Genomic DNA, 19,103 nt, shown 5'->3' with positions numbered 1-19,103 from the left:
GATTGGTTTGGTTGGTTTGGATTGGTTTGGATTGGTTTGGATTGGTTTGGATTGGTTTGGTTGGTTTGGTTGGTTTGGATTGGTTTGGATTGGTTTGGTTGGTTTGGATTGGTTTGGTTGGTTGGATTGGTTTGGATTGGTTTGGATTGGTTTGGATTGGTTTGGATTGGTTTGGTTGGTTTGGTTGGTTTGGATTGGTTTGGATTGGTTTGGATTGGTTTGGATTGGTTTGGATTGGTTTGGATTGGTTTGGATTGGTTTGGATTGGTTTGGTTGGTTTGGATTGGTTTGGATTGGTTTGGATTGGTTTGGATTGGTTTGGATTGGTTTGGATTGGTTTGGATTGGTTTGGATTGGTTTGGATTGGTTTGGATTGGTTTGGATTGGTTTGGATTGGTTTGGATTGGTTTGGATTGGTTTGGATTGGTTTGGTTGGTTTGGGATTGGTTTGGATTGGTTTGGATTGGTTTGGTTGGTTTGGATGGGATTTGGATTGGTTTGGTTGGTTTGGATTGGTTTGGATTGGTTTGGATTGGTTTGGATTGGTTTGGATTGGTTTGGTTGGTTTGGATTGGTTTGGATTGGTTTGGATTGGTTTGGATTGGTTTGGTTGGTTTGGATTGGTTTGGATTGGTTTGGATTGGTTTGGATTGGTTTGGATTGGTTTGGATTGGTTGGATTGGTTTGGATTGGTTTGGATTGGTTTGGTTGGTTTGGATTGGTTTGGTTGGTTTGGATTGGTTTGGATTGGTTTGGATTGGTTTGGTTGGTTTGGATTGGTTTGGATTTGGATTGGTTTGGTTGGTTTGGGATTGGTTTGGATTGGTTTGGATTGGTTTGGATTGGTTTGGTTTGATTTGGATTGGTTTGGTTGTGTTGGTTTGATTTGGTTTGATTTGGATTGGTTTGGATTGTTGGTTTGGTTGGTTTGGATTGGTTTGGATTGGTTTGGATTGGTTTGGATTGGTTTGGATTGGTTTGGATTGGTTTGGATTGGTTTGGATTGGTTTGGTTGGTTTGGATTGGTTTGGATTGGTTTGGATTGGTTGGATTGGTTTGGATTGGTTTGGATTGGTTTGGATTGGTTTGGATTGGTTTGGTTGGTTTGGATTGGTTTGGATTGGTTTGGATTGGTTTGGATTGGTTTGGTTGGTTTGGATTGGTTGGATTGGTTTGGATTGGTTTGGATTGGTTTGGTTGGTTTGGATTGGTTTGGTTGGTTTGGATTGGTTTGGTTGGTTTGGATTGGTTTGGATTGGTTTGGTTGGTTGGGTTGGTTTGGATTGGTTTGGATTGGTTTGGATTGGTTTGGATTGGTTTGGATTGGTTTGGATTGGTTTGGATTGGTTTGGATTGGTTTGGATTGGTTTGGATTGGTTTGGATTGGTTTGGTTGGTTTGGATTGGTTTGGATTGGTTTGGATTGGTTTGGATTGGTTTGGTTGGTTTGGATTGGTTTGGATTGGTTGGATTGGTTTGGTTGGTTTGGATTGGTTTGGATTGGTTTGGATTGGTTTGGATTGGTTTGGATTGGTTTGGTTGGTTTGGATTGGTTTGGTTGGTTTGGATTGGTTTGGATTGGTTGGATTTGGATTGGTTTGGATTGGTTGGATTGGTTTGGTTGGTTTGGATTGGTTTGGATTGGTTTGGTTGGTTTGGATTGGTTTGGTTGGTTTGGATTGGTTTGGATTGGTTTGGATTGGTTTGGATTGGTTTGGATTGGTTTGGGATTGGTTTGGATTGGTTTGGATTGGTTTGGATTGGTTTGGTTGGTTTGGTTGGTTTGGATTGGTTTGGGATTGGTTTGGATTGGTTTGGATTGGTTTGGATTGGTTTGGATTGGTTTGGATTGGTTTGGATTGGTTTGGATTGGTTTGGATTGCGTTTGGATTGGTTTGGATTGGATTTGGATTGGATTTGGATTGGATTTGGATTGAATTTGGATTGGATTTGGATTGCATTTGGATTGGATTTGGATTGGATTTGGTTTGGATTTGGATTTGATTTGGTTTGGATTTAAGTTGGTTTTGGATTTGATTTTGATTGGATTTGTATTGGATTTGGATTGGATTGGATGTGGATTGGCATCAATTTTTATTCGTTTATTCTGGTTAGATTTCTTCCGGGAAGGGGGGGGGTTGTTGGCAAGTATATGGTGTCTGTCATTTTCTTACTCTTCATATAAACAAAAAATAATTTGTATGGAAAAAATCTTACAAAGCGGGGAGGGGGTTTCGAAAAACCAAGAAAAAATGCTTACGTAATATTTGACCGACCCCTAATAGGTTGGTATCAGTTTTGATTCGATTTGGAGTCAAATTGTTTTTGGATTGGATTTCAGACTTGTTCTTGACTGCACATATTTCAGGTTTGAAATTACGTTTTATCGAAACCATAAATCCTTCCACAAAAAAAGTTAAACTAGTTCTAGTTAATTGATTCATAATATTATAATATTATAAAACAAATTCTTCCACAAAAAAGTTAAAACCCCTTTTGGCAACGTTTTCCAATTCTGTTTTTTATGCCATAGCACAAAACCATCAGGAAGATAAATAAATAATAACAAACGCTCCTTTCATGCAACACGTCTGTATTTCGTTGACCTAATTTTCCACTTTAACTGCTATTAAGAACACTCTTCATCATCCAAGTGCCAATCAATGCTCGATAAATCTGCGATAATAAAACTCAAGGTGTCTCAAACCCCCGACCAAAATGCTATCAGTTGTATTTCCACTTGATGTAATCCACTCAAGTATTATTGGATCGACGCACACGTATGTATCTCCATCAATTGCCCATTCTCCAGAATCTGCCCTCCAACACGTGTTCCATCGATTTCAATTCGCCTCTCAAATCACCTCGCAATCGTAAAAGCCTCGCTCGCAGCGCCATATCTGGGTGGCTTCCGCAGCGCAACAGTAGCACACAATTTTCCGCGATTCCATCCGCCCGGCTCCGGTCCCATCCGGGCATCAGCTGATCAATTTCCATCTGATTGATGCCGAGATGTCGATAATGGAAGGGAAAATTTACGACTCACGCGGTGCCGCTGCAGTAAATCTGCACTCGGGCTCCGGATTTTGTTCCTTCCATCATCGCAGCGGAAGCATCACCCGGTCGTCGTTGGTCGTAATCGACCAATCACGGCGGATGTGCCCGGATAGGGGGACAGACGCAGGCAAGATTTGAGCGATGACCAATTTCTGCAGATAGTGCGGAGATGGAGGTTTGATTTATGGTAGTTTGTGACTTGCTTGTGCAGTATCTTTGGCGGTGCGATTCAATTCGAGATGGGGATACGAAGATGGATCCCCAGCTGATGGAATTTGTCCATTCGAATCAAATCAATGGAGCTATATTTTTCGGGCGATGTGTATTGTTGTCAGTCGAAGTTTCTGTTTTAGATTTGATAGATTGGATTCAGACCAGAGTCCGATAGGGTGTCCATTGAAGTATGAACGAGAATTGCACTTTTCTTTGTGTTTTTATGGGCATTGGAAGACATCTTCAACTCTTCATACCATTCGAATTATATTAATTTCAACGATACCCAACGAAAGTTCATTAAAAAAATGAACCAGCGAAGTAATCTCGCCGAAGGTGAATTCATTTTCTCCCGCCATGAGCCAATCAGCGATGAGAAATGACTTACCAAGTACGTTCCACGAGAAGGATTCGCTCCGGTGGCCGCCGCCGTGCACGCTGCCACCCATAACGATCCACCAGTGGTGACTCCGCACGACGACGGTGGTGGTCGTTTCGCGCCCGGCCGTCCGCACCGAATCGACTGCCGCGATGCATTTGATGTGCAGCTTGGCGTGGTCGACTCCCTTGGGGTAAAGGCGATCCACCGGCAGGCGCATCTCCAAGGTGCGATACCGCAGCAGATAGCTTTCGTTGTCCAGCGTCGTCTCGTGCGGAAGCTGCAGGTACTCGATGGGGACCTGTGCGAGTGAGGTTGGAAAGAGGCATTGCAATACAGCGTCAGCACCGGTCATCATCATCATCATCATCATCGTTGTTCTGGCGAACTTACCGGTTTTTCGTTCACGAAAAAGTGCAGCCTCGTACCGATGCTGGACAGATCCGAGGTGCAATTGGCTTCAATCGTCTCCCCCGGGTGGTACGAGGCCACCAGGCCACTAATGATGGGATCGTGCTGGGGCAGCACCTCGACGGTCATGTTGCGACTGCCGTTCGCCAACGCGAACTGCGGTGCATCGCCGGAAATTTCACACCGATACTCGCCGCCGGAATTGCGTCCCAGCTTGGTGAGGCGTATCCTGCACAGGAACTCGTTGCACTCGGTACCTTCCGGAGTGAGCCGCACACCGTCGACCGGGAAGGTTCGCAGCGGTGGGCTTATCGAGGGCGCGTACCTGTCGGAGACCCGAAGAAGGGATGAATGCAAATGCAATCGATTATTATTATTATTTGCTTAGTTGGAATTCGTTCAGGGGCAGAGTGGATGTTTTCGGGTCGTGGAAGCGCTCTGGAAAAATATTTTCGTATTGTTGAAGGTATGTACAAATAGCTTTGAATGGGACACCAACATAAATATTTGGAAAACAGGACGAATAAGCTATGAATTCCACATTTCGAGTTTGATATCGCATATCGACAAGCAATAACAGATACTACGAATCTCCATTGGTATTGAATGTCACTATGAAATTGATGGAGTTGATGTTCTGATACGTATTCAATGTGATGTGAATTGGCTTCAATGAGATTAAAACGAAATTTTTATGTGACTCAGATAGTATAAGTACGTACTTTCCATCGAAATTGTGTGATTATTATTGCATTTCAAAATAGAGACTGAATGAGATTTTAATGAATTTTTTTTTGTCTTTTGTCTTTTTTTTCAGCCCGAGGCTGGCTCGTCTCCGAGAGATAATGAAATTGAGATAACATTTCCATGAAAATGTAATGGAATAAACTTCTCGTTTATCTTCTAGGTTTTCATCTCATAGATAGATAAATAATCACTGGTACTGGCAACGGTTCACTACTACTGGCAACGGTTCACGGCTACAGAGTCACGGTTTCACAGAGTCACGGTTTCACAGAGTCACGGTTTCGAATAAGAACACTGGAATAACGTTTTGGATGGAGTATATTTCACTTTGATCACGATTTGATAACTAATTATAATAATTCATGTTTATGTTTGTATTCAGGTCAATATGATGACTCCGGCCGGAACATGCCGCCCATCAAAATTAATGTTTTAATTTTCAGGTTCTGTTGGTAATTTGCTCAAGTTGTGAATGGACTGCACTATTTCACCTGTCGACATCTTGATGGTTGCTAATCGTGGATTTTTATCTGGCGATGAATGAATATGCTGCACTCTACCGATGACCCAGCGGTTCACTGGCAATTTTTGCTGTCTTACCAGTACCAGGTCGCCTTCATGCAGCAGATTGGTCCTATGATGCCACTTTCTTCTAGGTTGTAATTCTGGGATGTATTCCTTGCTCCAACGATCCCAAAAGTGCTGTTTGAGTTCGTGTATATACCGAAATCTGACGTCATATGCTTCATCCGTGCTTGGACTATAGTTTTGCTCATTCGCTGCTGTTAATGATCGGCCGATAAGAAAATGTCCTGGTGTTAACGGCTGAAAATCGTTCGGATCACTTGATGCTGGTGAGATGGGGCGCGAATTCAGGATGCCCTCAATCTCTGTGAGTATTGGGGGAGGAGTTCGTGACAACATATCGAAAACACTTTTTGGAGTAGGTGATTCGACACACTCAAAACTGTAATTCAGATTTAGCATTAGTTCAGTACATCCAGTAGATCTAGTATACAAATAGACTGAATTCATACTTACAGATTTAGTTTTCTATGTACTAATCGACTAAACGAACTTCGTCCCGCTTACCGTCTCGTTTCACAAATCTAAAGTTATCTACATTAGAAACTCGGTATAAGTATATCAAATTAACACCAACTTACGGTTAAACTTTAGCTGATATCCGAGCCACTGTAGCTAGCGATTGTATGACGATATAATTCCAACGTCTAGATCAAACATTGCCGTTATTATTTTGACAATAATCAAAGAAACTTCTACTTACTCTTTCAAACAGATTACAGACTAAATATTTAACTGATATACTAATTCACTTTATATTATTCAGATTCTTCTCTTCAACTTGAAATTCTCAAACATCAACCAATAAGGCATCGCATTGTGTTTACATTTTTATCTATTTTCAGTTATCCTTAGAACTAACTTGTCGTACAGTAAGCAGGCTTACGTTAACGAAACGCACCCTTTCTATCCCGGCGTAACAACTCCCCAGCCCGTAAGCCCTGTCGTTGATTCTAATCACCGCTGAGCTTACTATCTTCAGTCGCCGATCTCTAGGATCGCTAGTTTCGCCACTGGCCTTTTTTTTCACTCCAGTACTGGTCCGTACTATCGCTGATCTTATTCTTCCATCTTCTCCGACAAAAACTTCCTCAACAATGCCTCGCTCCCACATCCTTCGTTTTTCCCTATCCGCCACGTACACCAAATCCCCAACTGCTATCGGTTTCACTTCTTCGATCCACTTTGTCCTTCGATTCATCGTAGGAAGATACTCGCTGCCAACGCGCCCATAACTCATCCGCTAAAAACTGTGCCTGGTTGTAGCTGCAACGTAATCTATTTGCTTGACATGATGGATTTTGCGGTGGCATACAATCAACCAAAGGACAGCTCCGTATGAAGTGGTTAGGTGTCAATGCCTCCTTGTCTTCTTGTATGTTAGTGGATACATACGTCAATGGACGGAATTTATTAGGTTTTCTGCTTCGACAAGTGCTGTCTGTAGTATCTCATCTGTCAACCTTTCGCCAATTGTGAAGACCGACATAGCCTCTTTTACCGAGCGAACCATCCGCTCCCATACGCCTCCCATATGAGGTGCCAAAGGGGGATTAAATGTCCATCTAGTTCTAGCCCTGTGAAGGTGTCGGCACACTCGGAGTTTATGGCGTGTATTTGTTTCATCAAGTCTCTGCTCGCTCCCACGAAATTAGTTCCATTGTCGGAAAAAATCTCAATTGGACTTCCCCGCCGCTTCACAAATCTGCGAATCGCCATCTTGCAGGACTCAGTAGTTAAGTTACACACCACTTCTAAGTGAATAGCACGTACTGTCATGCAGGTAAACAATGCTACCCAGCGTTTCTCTCGTCTGCGCCCAACGGATACTTCCAGTGGACCAAAATAATCCAAACCAACATAGGAAAAGGCCCGTTCACTCACGGCCATCCGGTATCTAGGCAGTGGTGCCATTCTAGGGACAATTGGTTTTGCCTTCCAAATCTTGCACATTTGACAGTTGCGAGCGATTTTTTCAATCATTGCTCTCAGTCCTGGAATGTAGAATCTCTGCAGCACCTCGTGGACAACCATTTCTCGACTGCCATGACCGCACTCTTCATGATAGAATTCCAACAATTTTCGGACAATAAGATGCTCTTTCGGAAGGATAATCGGGAATCGTACGTCGAAAGGCATATAGTTCGCTGCAACCGTCCTACCTTCCATCCGCAATACTCCGTATTCATCTACAAATGGTGACAACCGGTACAAAACGCTGTTCTTCTCGATTGCTCTTTGCAGTTCCTTGGCTAACTCTTGATTCTTGATCAAAGTTTTCACCTCATCGGTAAATTCTTCGCCCTGTGCCACACGCCACAGGCAATTTTCTGCCTTCAGGTACTCCTTCTGACACAAAGGTACAATCTCTGCGGGTATCTTTGCAGCCCGCTGTACAACTGTCGGTAATGCTTCAATTGGAAATTTATTGATTCTACGGCGACAGTTCGACATAAAACGATACATAGTAGCTACCATTCGTACCAGCACTTTCCATTTAGAAATATGTTGCACCCTGGGTAACACAGCATCCGGCATAACGATTTCATGCAACAATACACTGGCCCGAAGTTCTTCTTGCACTTCTATCGATTTATGGTTTTGGACTGGCCAATCTGTTTCAGCCCTATATAAGAAGTCAGGACCATGAAACCATCGGCTGTCTGAGGATAATTGTGTGGATGGGCCCCATTTAGTAACATCATCTGCCACATTGCTTTTGGTGGAAACCCACCGCCAATCTTCTGGACTGGTATTGGTCAATATTTCACCAATCCGGTGTGCCACAAAAGGTTTATAACGTCTAGCGTCCGATTTCACCCAAGATATAACTGCATTCGAGTCCGTCCATAGAAAACATTTTTAGTTCGATCGAATGAGTTTTACGTATTGTCTTCAGCAATCTCGATCCTAATACAGCCGCATCCAACTCTTTTCTAGGAATAGATAGGTACTGTAAGGGGGCTACCTTCGCCTTAGCTTCTATGAATGCGCAATGGACGATATCTTCTTCCATGAACCTAAAGTATGCCACGCATCCATACGCATCTTCTCCAGCATCCGCAAAAACATGAAGCTGCACGGTATTGTAAGCCTCAGCACTCATTTCTCCGAGGTAGCAACGAGGAATCCGTATGTTGTTGATGAATTGAAACATTGACGTCCATCTCAACCATCGATCATAATGTGCAGCACCCAATTTTTCATCCCATGCAATGCCACTCCTCCACAAGTCCTGCATTAAAATGCGACCATGAATTAGCAGTGGTGCCAGAAACTGCTTTGGGTCGAACATGCTCATTATACAGCGTAGTGCGATCCGTTTTGTTGGCCAAGCTCCTTCTTCAATGTATGGGCGTAAGTCTTCCCTGACCTCGGTAGAAAACACGAACGAGTCGATATCCGGTCTCCACATTACTCCGAGAACTCTTTCTGTATCGCGATCATTCGTATCAAGAGATTTAGCCTTCCTCGATTCCGCCTCACCGAGCTCTTCTAGTACAAGCGCCGAGTTACTCATCCAGTTTCTTATTTCAAAGCCGGCTTCTCCATGTATCTTCCTTACGGTTTTTGCTCGTACTATAGCTTCGTCTTCAGTATCTGTACTATCGAAGTAGTCATCTACATAATGCTTCCTTATTATGGCATCTGCTGCTGCTGGATACGCCTGAATATGTTCCCTGGCATTCAGGTTTTTTATGAACTGTGCCAGACAAGGAGAACAGCTAGCCCCGAAAATGACTACATCCATAACATAAATGGTTGGTTCACTACTCGAATCCGATCGGAAAAGGAAACGCTGGGCCTGCCGGTCATCTAGCCTAACCTGGATCTGGTGAAACATCTCCCGGATATCTCCTCCGAATGCCACCTTCCGCTCTCGGAAACCGTTGATCACTCCAGATAACGATGCAACTAAATCAGGTCCTTTCAGTAAACTATCGTTGAATGATACACCGTTGGTTCTTGCCGCGGCATCCCATACCATTCTTACTTTATCAGGCTTTTTTGGGTTGACGACATAGTTCAAGGGCAGATACCAACACTTCTCCGCCGGTGTATGCATAAGCTCATGTTGAGTGATTATGTGAGCATAACCCTTTGATATATAATCATCAATCTGTTTCTGTAGTATCTCTCGCATACCCGTATTTCTGTTTAGCCGAACTTCTAGATTCTTCAACCGTTTGTAGGCCATCGAGTAACTTTCCGGGAATTTGGGTGCACCGTCCTTCCACAAAAGGCCAATCTCGAAACGATTCCCAATGCGTTTCGCCGTCCTCTCCAAGATCTTTCTTGCCACACGGTCTTCTGTTGATTCGAGGCGAATCGGGGACACTCCTACTTCTTCAAGTTGGTAATTTTCCCTCAAGATCTGATTCAACTCTTGGTCTGCCTTGCTGCATTCTTCACATATACATCGGTGATGTCCAAGAAAATGGATGTTTGCAACTATGTTCGGTCGCGGCCCGTATGCCGTCCAACCCAGTTTACATTTGACAGCAATCGGCTCTCCCATTTTTCCAACTCGTGATGCCAGTGGAGCGATGAGATGCATATTGTCTATTCCTATCAAAAGTTTGGGAGTACTGATATCGTAGCTAAGGATTCCGATGCCACTGAGATGTTGGAAATCTTCGGCGAGTTGATTAACGTCCAATTTCTGGGCTGGGAGATCAAGCTTCTTCACCGTTCTTGCCACGCACAAATCAAAACTCGTGTTATCTCTTCCCGTAATCCTCACTTCGACACTTCTAGAGTGGGTTTCCGTTCTGCTAATTCCATTCGTCCATCGCATTTCAAATGGTTGTCGCGGACCATTCAGCTGAAGAAGTTCTGCTATTTCACTGTCGATAAGTGTTGTAGACGATCCTTCATCTACCAGCGCAAGGACATCAACACTTTTATCTTTACCGTATAAAGTAATGGGAAGAATCCGGAATAAAACGGATTGGTTCGCCGAACAATGACTGTTGCATCGCGCTTCCACATTGTTAACTTCTGTATTAACCGGCGGATGCAGCAACGAATGATGGAACCCCTTGCATCCCTCAATCTCGCAACGGTTTTCGATCTACACGGCCATTTTCCATGGTTATAAATGCAAAGTGCACATAAATTCATATGTCTCACCATCATCCATCGACGTTGAACACTTGTATCTCGAAATTCTGACAATCTCGTCTAAAATGTCCCGGTTTCTCGCAGATCGAGCAAAGAGTGTCTTTACTTGAAGAGATCCGTGTGGGTGCTCTCTGTATCTCGTTGAATCTTCTATCTGATGCACTTTCACATATTTCACTATCGTCTTCCACTCGATGGTTAAACACTTTGACTTTCGGTTTATCACGCTTCCTAATCGACACCACTTCCATTTTCTCAAACGATACTTCTAAAGCCTTATCTACCAGGTCCTCCATAAACTTCCCGAATGTTTTCAAATCGACCACTCGTGAACGCCGCTTAAAGTCTACCCATTGCATGGCGTAACATGGCGGCAGCTTTTGTACTAAACTTTGCATGAGTATTGGATTCTTTAGGTGATCATGCAGTTTAGATGCTTCGAGATGCTGTGTGAATCCCTCTATTGCATTTCCAAAGTCAATTAAGGATTCTAAGTTATCTGAGTCAGGTCCATCCAGCCTTTGAATTCTCTGAGCCATAATCGTCGAAAGAATCTCCGGATTCCCGAAGCGACGTCGTAGTCTATCGATGATCAGTGGTACGTTTCCGGGCAGAAGCATTAAATTCCGAACGATTTCCATAGCCTTTCCTTCCAATGCTTGCTGAAGTCTCACGAGGTTCTCTGCGTCAGTAAACCCACAAGATAAATTGGCTTGTTCGTAGGCACTGATAAACATTGGCCAATCTTGTGGATGACCAGCGAACGTGGGAAGATTCTTTGGGAACACCTGACGTGAAGCGATCTGTAGTTTCGATGGTCCAACTATCATACTAGAGTTCACTGGTTGCGATTGGCGTCTGCTGAATCCATTCACTGCATGTAGCATGTTCGATGCACGGTCGCTCATATTGCTCACTGAGGCGGTCTATGCGTGTCGCGGCTCGACTGGATTACATGAGTTCATCCAGCCATGAACCTTGTCGATGTACCCGGCTTCTATCTCTTCTTGTTCTTCAAACTCTTCGTTGCATTCGGATTCTTCGGCCATCCGTGTCAGCCGCTGCAGCTCTTCTAACTCGCGGCGCTGTCGCTCGATCTGCCTCTTCTTCAACTGCAACATCCTCAATTCATTTTCCTCCTCAAATGCTTCTAAACGGCTTCTCTCTTTCATTTCTTCAATTTGTTTCAACGCGAAATCCCGTTTTGAGCTATTCGTCTTATTAGACTTACTTTTCTTGGAATTATCGCCCCGAATAACTTGTGAACACAATAGATTGATTTCTGGTAGTTCAGTGACGCCAACTACTACACCTTGCTTAGATGTTCCTGCCTGCCCTATCTCCTGAGGTTCATTGAGCCGTTTTGGATTCACAATATTACTAGCTACTACTTTCGGATCCGTTGTAGGAGGTTGTACAATATTCTTTTGACTAATCTTGTCCTTTGACTTACCGGGATTGTCCCTAATACTACCCTTTTTAGCCGCCCGCGGAGGTTGCGCACGTGTGGTACCTGGCTGTCCAATCGATTCGCGAGCTGACACGTCCTCTCCTAGGCACGTACGGCAATACCAGACCTGCTCCGCGATGCTTTGGTCCACTCCGACACATGAAAAGTGATGCCACATTAGACACCGACCGCATTGTACCATCGCGTCATATTGGTCATCTTCCTCGCAACATGGGTAGATTACGTCTGACGGTAAATCTTTTTGAGTATTGGGGGGAGGAGTTCGTGACAACATATCGAAAACACTTTTTGGAGTAGGTGATTCGACACACTCAAAACTGTAATTCAGATTTAGCATTAGTTCAGTACATCCAGTAGATCTAGTATACAAATAGACTGAATTCATACTTACAGATTTAGTTTTCTATGTACTAATCGACTAAACGAACTTCGTCCCGCTTACCGTCTCGTTTCACAAATCTAAAGTTATCTACATTAGAAACTCGGTATAAGTATATCAAATTAACACCAACTTACGGTTAAACTTTAGCTGATATCCGAGCCACTGTAGCTAGCGATTGTATGACGATATAATTCCAACGTCTAGATCAAACATTGCCGTTATTATTTTGACAATAATCAAAGAAACTTCTACTTACTCTTTCAAACAGATTACAGACTAAATATTTAACTGATATACTAATTCACTTTATATTATTCAGATTCTTCTCTTCAACTTGAAATTCTCAAACATCTACCAATACGGCATCGCCTTGTGTTTACATTTTTATCTTTTTTTCAGTTATCCTTAGAGCTAACTTGTCGTACAGTAAGCAGGCTTACGTTAACGAAACGCACCCTTTCTATCCCGGCGTAACAGTGAGTATACACAGCAAATAGTTTTGAAAATTCAACGACGTGTAAAATTATAGCTAATCCCATCAAACGAATTAACATTCGATTTTCAATAAAATTTTACTGAATTTTACACGCAAGCACAGTTTAAATTTATTTCGATTTAAAAGAACAGTGAGATCGATTGAATGTTACGTTTATTTGCATGCTCCAAATATGTGCATGAAAATACATTTAAAATCACAACATATTTTTATCTGTGTAGTCGCAAATTCCTCAAACGTGAGCCTAGCGTTTTGCGTTACTATATTCAGATGGTGTTTTGCAGATTTTACAGCCGCTTCCCAAAGTCCGCCCATATGTGGTGATCCGGGTGGGTTTAAATGCCACTGGGTTCCGCCTATCGATAAATAATTTGCTACTCGATCGTTGTGATCTACGGTGTTGATTTTGCGATACCAATTCCTCATTTTTTTGTTTGCGCCGACAAAATTTGTGCCGTTGTCGCAATACACATGCCCGCAGTGTCCTCGTCTCGCCGTAAAGCATCTCATGGCTGCCAGTAATGTTTTGGTGGAGAGTTTAGATTCGGCTTCTATGTGTACCGCCTTGGTTGCAAAACATAAAAATATAACTATGTATCCTTTCGATGCTGCTGCTCCTAGAGTTCGTTTATGTATTTACAAAATTAATCGGTCTTGCGTAATCCACCCTGCAATGGAAGAAGTGTGACTCTGGCATAGTTCGGTTGGTCGAAAGCTGTCCCATTATTTGGTGCAGCATACCACGGTTTGGTGTGTTCGTGTGGCATGGTATGCACTTCCAGATGGTGTTTCGAGCTAAGTTTTTTCCTTGAAGGACCCAAAACGTTTCTCAAACGGCTGTTAGCAAAGCAGTCGGTCCTAAATGATGATTTCGGCCGTGTTCGAGCTGAAATATTAGAGTTGCTAACCTACTATTAGCTGGAAGGATCCACGGATGCTTTGCAGAGTACTCGAGGTTGGCTCTGGCGAGCCTGCCGTCCACCCTGAGCAGGCTACTGTCCATAAACGGGTTGAGATTTAGAAGCTTGCTTCGTTGGGGTAACGGTTGACCTTTCTCAAGAGCGGAGATTTCCTCTGCGTATGCTTGATGTTGAGTGTACCGAATCAGCAGGTTTCTTGAAGCGCGCAATGCGATGGCTGATAGTGTTCCGAAAGTACGGTGACTGCGATCTAGTTGAGAATTTTCATCGAATCGAATGACCCACGCCAGCACTCTTATCAATTTTGCGTAGGACGAATATTTGTTTATTAGGTTCTCGATGACGTCACTGCTGGTCTTGAGGTAAGCTAGGATAGGTGACTGCTTACTGACTTCACTGTTGATGCTTTTTTCATCACGAGCGGTTGGTGTTGGTGCTTGGTGTGCTTGGTCCCAATCTAGTCCATGCCACCAAAGTTTGGACGTTGCTAGCACACATGGAGCTACTCCGTGAGTGAGAAGATCGGCTGGGTTTAACTTTGGCAGTACATGTCTCCAACCCGATGTTGGAATGACAGAGTTAATGGCTGCTGCTCGGTTGGCCACGAATATTTCCCACCGAGCGGGGTCACCGACAATCCATGCCAGTGCTGTTGTCGAATCGCTCAATCCTATTATACGTTGGATTGGAACTCGAAGTGAACTTTTCAACGCCTTCACGAGGTCCGCCAACAACGTTGCTGAACAAAGTTCCAATCGAGGGAGAGAAGGCCGGTTTATTGGTGCCACCCGAGACTTCGAACCGAGTAGATGCGAGCTGTAGTTACCGTTTACGTCGATCGCCATAAGATATACAGCCGCGCCGTAGACTTCGAGCGAAGCATCGCAGAAGCCAAGCAGATGAAATTGCACCGGATCGTTGATGCTGATGCAGCGGCGAGGTATCCTGATCCGCCAGACGTCTTGAAGGTGCATTAAATACGTTCGCCACCGGTGGTTAAACTGATTCGGCAACGGCTCCGACCAATCGGCTTTGATTTTCACAGTTCCTGCATCAGCATTTTTGCTATGACGACTACAGGACCAATCAGTCCAAGGGGGTCGAAAATGTTGGCAATAGTTGAGAGTACCTGACGTTTTGTAAAATACTCCTTGATGAGGTCACACGCTGCCTTAAAGGTGAGGAGATCTTCCCGATACTGCCACTGGATGCCAAGGGTCTTGATGGCGTCTTGACAGTCGACTGTGTGGACAGGATTCACTGCCTGGTATTCTGGTGGTGCCTCCGCCAGCACTTCCTTGTCGTTGGAGGCCCATTTTCGGATGATGAAACCTCCTCGTTGCAGCATGGCGGAAAGTTGACGACGCTTTTCGATCGCTTCTTCGCGTGTGGCAGCACCGGATAGTAGATCGTCGACGTAAAAGTCTTCGATCGCGTCCTTTGCTGACAGAAACTCATGGCCTCCGTCCTCTGCTAGCTGGTTTAATGCTCGGGTAGCTACACCCAAAACAATTCTGTGTGACATTCTTTGTATTAAGCATTTTGTATCAAATCTCGCATTCAAACCGATCAGAGAAAGTCATACTTGTTAATACAGCTCATTGTATTAAGCCGGTTTATTTGGTTTCAATCAATACATCCAAACGAATCTTGTTGGCTCCTCCTCCTATGAATTCCGTACAGAAGTATAACTTACACCCACACAAACTTCATTATTCCATTTAGTTTGATGACGGAAAAGGACGCAAATATGCATGATGCTTATTCCTCTCGTATCACTCATTGCTATCCCTGTTACCCTTCCACTTGTCACATCCGCATAGCATGAAACGTAGATTATGATTCCCTTTGGTCGCGTCGTTCCTCATCTGGTAAATAGTCCAGATGATTAGCGCGTCAGTCTAGATGTGCTAAGGGTGGAGGGTGCGGGTTCAATTCCCGTCTTTGACCGATTTTTTTTGTATGGTTGTTGAGGTTGTCGAAGTATACAGCATTTCACTTCTCGATGGGGGGGCGTAAAATTAGATTCAATGTTAGACACTAACATGTTGGACGAAGTTGTTATTTCGGACCTCCTTACAGAATCGCCTTTTTGAGTTGCGAACCTTAAAGCTATTCAAAGCAATTTTATTAGAATGATTTGAGAGTAGTAATTTCGATTTATACTTACATTTGGTCAACTTTAACTTAACTAAAGTCCAACAATTTATCTTCTTACAGTGCAATGTACTTTTGATCGTGACCTACAAAACGTCTCAACTGCATATATAGATATTACATTTATTAAATTAGATATAACTCACCGTGCACTACAGTTAGTGTAACGTGTAGTGCAATTAGATCTAATGAATATTAAACAATTCAGTATTCCTTCGTGGATGACGTAAATCTTAACCTATGAAAATAGATTTGCACTATTAAATCGCTAATCCATTGGACATATCGAATGAACCTACAATATTGTCCGCTCAAAGAATGCCTAAACTTTGTATAGTGACTAGGTATATGTTACTGCCTTAAATCCACTGCCTCAAGCAATATTTAATCAAACAAATATGCATTAATCTGTATACCCACGTTATGGTGCAAAGAAATATCGCTGTTTATTATTTCCCCGTTTGTCATACGATCCTTTCCTTTCGATCTTCCACGTTGGTAGTAGATGTTTATAGTTTTTCGGCCGCGTGCAGAGTCGGATCGACGGTGGGTCTGTCTAGTGCTCTAGCAGTGCTGCCAGTCGCCGTAACATTCCCCGACCCGTAACGCACTTCCGGTTTGCCTTCTGTCTGTGCGTTACTATCACCTTGCACCTGGAGTACTGCTAACTTGGTCACTGGGCGCCGGAGCACTCCTCCTGCAGTCTGAACCATAGCCTGGCGAATGCGACCATCGGTTCCTGGAATCACAGTTACAATCCGACCTTTTATCCATCCGTTGCGATGTCCTACATCGACGATCAACACGACATCGCCTTCCTTAAGTTTCTCCGTTTCGCTGAACCATTTACTCCTGACGGCGATCGTCGGAAGATATTCGTTGATCCAACGACGCCAAAACTGGTCCACGAGCTGTCTGGTTATATTCCAATTAGTTCTGGTCACTTCCATCGGGTTCATCAGCTTCTTCGGAGTTTGTACTACTCCGCTCGAACTTAACAAGATAAAATGGTTCGGCGTAAGCGCCTCATGGTCTGCGGTTTCTAGAGGAACGGTAGTTAATGGTCGAGAATTCACTATAGATTCCGCCTCCGCAATAACCGTCAACAATGTCTCATCGTTCGGGCTCCGATCGGTGCACAACGAGCCAAGTGCTATTTTGACGGATCGCACGAGCCTTTCCCACGATCCTCCGAAGTGAGGCGCAGACGGTGGGTTAAAGGACCACCTTGTGTTCGAGTTGGTGAAGGTTTCGGCCAACTTCTGGTCGATCGCTCGGATCTGTTCACGTAGCTCTCGACTGGCACCCTGAAAGTTAGTTCCATTGTCCGAATGAATCTCAACGGGCGACCCACGGCGTGCCACAAACCGACGTATAGCCATCTTGCATGACTCTGTCGACAAAGAATGAGCAACTTCTAGGTGAATGGCCCTAACAGTGAGGCACGTAAATAAGGCGACCCAGCGTTTAACGAAGCTACGTGCAACCCGGACCTGGATGGGTCCAAAGTAATCAAGTCCGACGTATGAAAAAGGTCGTGCCATGACTGCTAGTCGTGCCTCTGGTAAGGGAGCCATCTTCGGTGTTGATGGCGCTGCCTTTGCGATCTTGCAAGTCTGACATTCCTTAACTACCTGGCGAATTCCCGTTCGAAGATTGTTTATGTGAAACCGTTGGCGGATCTCATTACAAACCGTCGAATGATTGGCGTGTAGAAATCTGCGGTGATACCAGTCGATGACCAGTTTGGTGAGATAGTGATGACGTGCGAGAATAATTGGGAACTTGAAGTCAAATGTCACGTATGGAACTGCTCCTATACGACTGTCCACGCGCATCACGCCATGCTCGTCCAAGAACGGTGACAATTTATAGACCGGGCTAGTCTTTTCGATGGACCTTTTTGAGTTCTCATTTCCTCGTTGCAGCACGGCTATTTCGTCAGGATAGGCTGATGTCTGTACTATGCGCCAAAGGCTGATCTCAGCAATCTGTAACTCTTCCTGTTGCAGGTGACCCGTGACTAGCATTTCATTTTTAATTTTTCGACAACAGTTATTGATGAAGCGATGAGTATATGCAGCTGTTCGGAGTAGACGTTCCCACTTGGAAAATCTGTTAATCTGATAGACATCCTCGACAGGTTTCTGTCGGTGTACCAAGCAAGGTCGTAGTTCTTCTTCTGTATTCATCGACTGCATTGACCTTTGTTCAGGCCACTCTGCTTCTGATTTATAAAGGAACTCGGGTCCTCGAAACCAACGAGACGAAACATCTGTACTGGGTCCCTTTCCCCACTTGGTTCCTTCGTCGGCTGGATTATGCTGGGTGGGAACGTATCTCCATTCTGTAGCCTCAGTTTTACTCAGAATTTCTCCCACGCGAAAGGCCACAAACTGTCTGTAGCGACAGTGCTGTGATTGGATCCAGGCCAAAGTTGTTTTGGAATCCGTCCACAAAATTCGGCGACATATTGGAAATGTGTGGTATGCTTCTACTGTTTTCGTTAGCCTCGCCCCTAGTAATGCCCCCATCAACTCCAAGCGGGGTATTGATAACGTTTTCAGTGGTGCTACTTTTGCCTTGGCCATGACCAGTGTCACGTACGTTTTTTCTCTTATCACGGCCCTAAAGTAGGCCGTACAGGCGTATGCTTCCTCGCTTGCGTCTGTGAAGACATGCAACTCTATCGCATTGATCTCTGCCGCGTGGAATCCTGGGAAGTACGCTCTGTGGAATCGCATCTGTCCCACTTTCTTGAAAAGGTTCACCCATCGGAGCCAGCGTATGCGAACAGCTTCTACTACTTCGTCGTCCCATTGCATTTGCTTTCGCCAAGTATCCTGAATGATCATCCTCCCTTGGATCGTGATATGTGATAGAATACCCTGTGAATCGAACAGACTCATGATACAGCGTAGGATATTCCGCTTCGTCGGTACGATGTCGTTCAGCTGCTTATCGGATACGAAGGCGATGGTGTCATCTTGCGGAAGCCATAGGAGACCGAGCACTCGTTCTACTTCACTTTCCGAATCTTTACTGATAGCTCTCGGTTGTGTTCCTTGGGTTCCCTGACCCGTTGTAGAAGGGCGTCCGAATTAGAGTGCCAATTCCTAATGATGAATCCACCTTGACGATGTACTTCCTTTACCTCGAGCG

General features: G+C 44.2%; 1 protein-coding gene across 1 annotated transcript in view; it reads right to left on the bottom strand.

Annotated features, from left to right (window-relative positions):
* LOC134211971 (uncharacterized) overlaps positions 1–19,103 on the bottom strand; it is a 358,591-nt gene that overhangs the window by 15,634 nt on the left and 323,854 nt on the right. Inside the window, exons 3-4 of the mRNA XM_062689401.1 lie at positions 4,042–4,384; positions 3,658–3,949 (exon numbers count right to left, since the gene is read on the bottom strand). Of these exons, the coding sequence (XP_062545385.1) occupies positions 3,658–3,949; positions 4,042–4,384 (635 nt within the window). The remainder of the gene's footprint in view (positions 1–3,657; positions 3,950–4,041; positions 4,385–19,103) is intronic.

Source organism: Armigeres subalbatus, chromosome 1 (assembly GCF_024139115.2).
Source record: "Armigeres subalbatus isolate Guangzhou_Male chromosome 1, GZ_Asu_2, whole genome shotgun sequence".
Lineage (NCBI taxonomy): Eukaryota > Metazoa > Arthropoda > Insecta > Diptera > Culicidae > Armigeres > Armigeres subalbatus.
Note: the sequence above shows the minus strand (reverse complement) of the source record. Positions and strands in the feature narration are given on the sequence as shown.